We start from the raw sequence: 1,297 nt of genomic DNA on the forward strand, positions 1-1,297 counted from the left end.
ACACTGACACTGAGCTGCTGAAATAAAGATGACAAGGGATTGTTGGAAAAAGGACATCATGTCCAAGTGCATGATGTGTTTATATCCTGTTCAGAGAAGTGACACTATAAGCTAAACACAAATATTTGAAAAGTGAAAGCTCAGCAGTTTGTGCTGGATAGCAGCAGGTACCTAACATGCTTGAGTTTTCAATGTAATCAATTAACTGGATTCATCACAACAAAAGAACACACTTTTTTGCCTCACGTTGTCACATTTTGCATTTTTATTTTCTTGGAAAATTAATTTTATCCATTTCTCAGCACTTCATTTGACAGCAGTTGGTTTTCAGAGAGAGGACAGCTGTGGCTCTCCTCTGAAGCAGGGGGGGAGGTGGGGTTGGGACTCAGACCTGATTAGCCGAGCCTGGCTCGACTAAACAAAGTCCAGCAGAGCAGTGTTCAGTTGCAGTAGTTCTGCAGGTCAAAGATGGTACAGGGTTTGTGGCAGCATTCCTCCACAATGCCTCGCTTCACCATCATTTCCATCTGGTCTTTGAAGGTCACTTCATTCTCGCCACCTTGCACCACAGCGCCACCTGCCTTTGGAGGGAGGAAACCTGATGGGATGAAGAGCAGGTGAATGTTCAGATCTAAAATTATGGGAATTTATATTAAATAATACATTTTAAACATATTAGAACATAAATGACTAATTCTAACACAAAGTGTTACAAAATCAGCGCCATTATATGATGCAGGTGTTGAGACAAATGACAATAGATGTAAATTAATCATGTAGGGTCCATAAAGATATGGAAAATTACAGTTTCCAACATGAAAGCTGATTTAAAGTGAACTGAGAGAAAGAAAAGCTGCCCTCAAATTCTTGTCTAGTGTTTCTGTTCATGGTTGGCGGTCTCACCAAGCAGAGGGTCCACATCTCTCCTGGGGTTGTAGAAGAAGCCTCTGTCCCCACAGACCAGATACAGGGCGTCCACCAGGTGAGAGCCGCACAGGTGCTGTGGCCCACCGACGGCCTGGGAGCCCGGCCACGAAACCATCATTAAGACGAGCAGGGAGAAGGTCTGGAGCCAGAGCGCTGCCATGCTGGAAAGAGCTGAACACAAAAGCACATTCACGTTAGCATCACAGTCACTGTCCTCACAACCAAACCTACAGCCAGCACTCACCTGCACAGGCAGAGAGGAGGAGGTAACTCTGAGATGTAGGGCAGGAGCAGCTGTGTGAGGCAGAACCAAGAGCCTTCTCGCCATTTATACTCCACCAGCGCCACCTGGACACGCCCACTGCTATTT

General features: G+C 45.6%; 1 protein-coding gene across 1 annotated transcript; it reads right to left on the reverse strand.

Annotated features, from left to right (window-relative positions):
* Positions 1-257: 257 nt before the first annotated feature.
* On the reverse strand, positions 258-1,215 carry ins (preproinsulin). The gene is made up of 3 exons (XM_005753264.1): positions 1,172-1,215; positions 904-1,098; positions 258-598 (listed from the first exon to the last, which is right to left on the reverse strand). The coding sequence occupies exons 2-3, from the start codon at positions 1,085-1,087 to the stop codon at positions 441-443; spliced, it is 342 nt and encodes a 113-aa protein (XP_005753321.1). The 5' UTR covers positions 1,088-1,098; positions 1,172-1,215; the 3' UTR covers positions 258-440.
* Between the last annotated feature and the right edge of the window lie 82 nt (positions 1,216-1,297).

This window comes from Pundamilia nyererei, unplaced genomic scaffold (assembly GCF_000239375.1).
Source record: "Pundamilia nyererei isolate P.nyererei 1_Seehausen unplaced genomic scaffold, PunNye1.0 scaffold00416, whole genome shotgun sequence".
Lineage (NCBI taxonomy): Eukaryota > Metazoa > Chordata > Actinopteri > Cichliformes > Cichlidae > Pundamilia > Pundamilia nyererei.

Coding starts and splice junctions, on each gene's coding strand:
- ins (XM_005753264.1), bottom strand. CDS start 1,087: ATGGCAGCGCTCTGGCTCCAGACCTTCTCCCTGCTCGTCTTAATGATG. Junction 599..903: donor AGATGTGGACCCTCTGCTTG/GTGAGACCGCCA, acceptor TCATCCCATCAG/GTTTCCTCCCTCCAAAGGCA.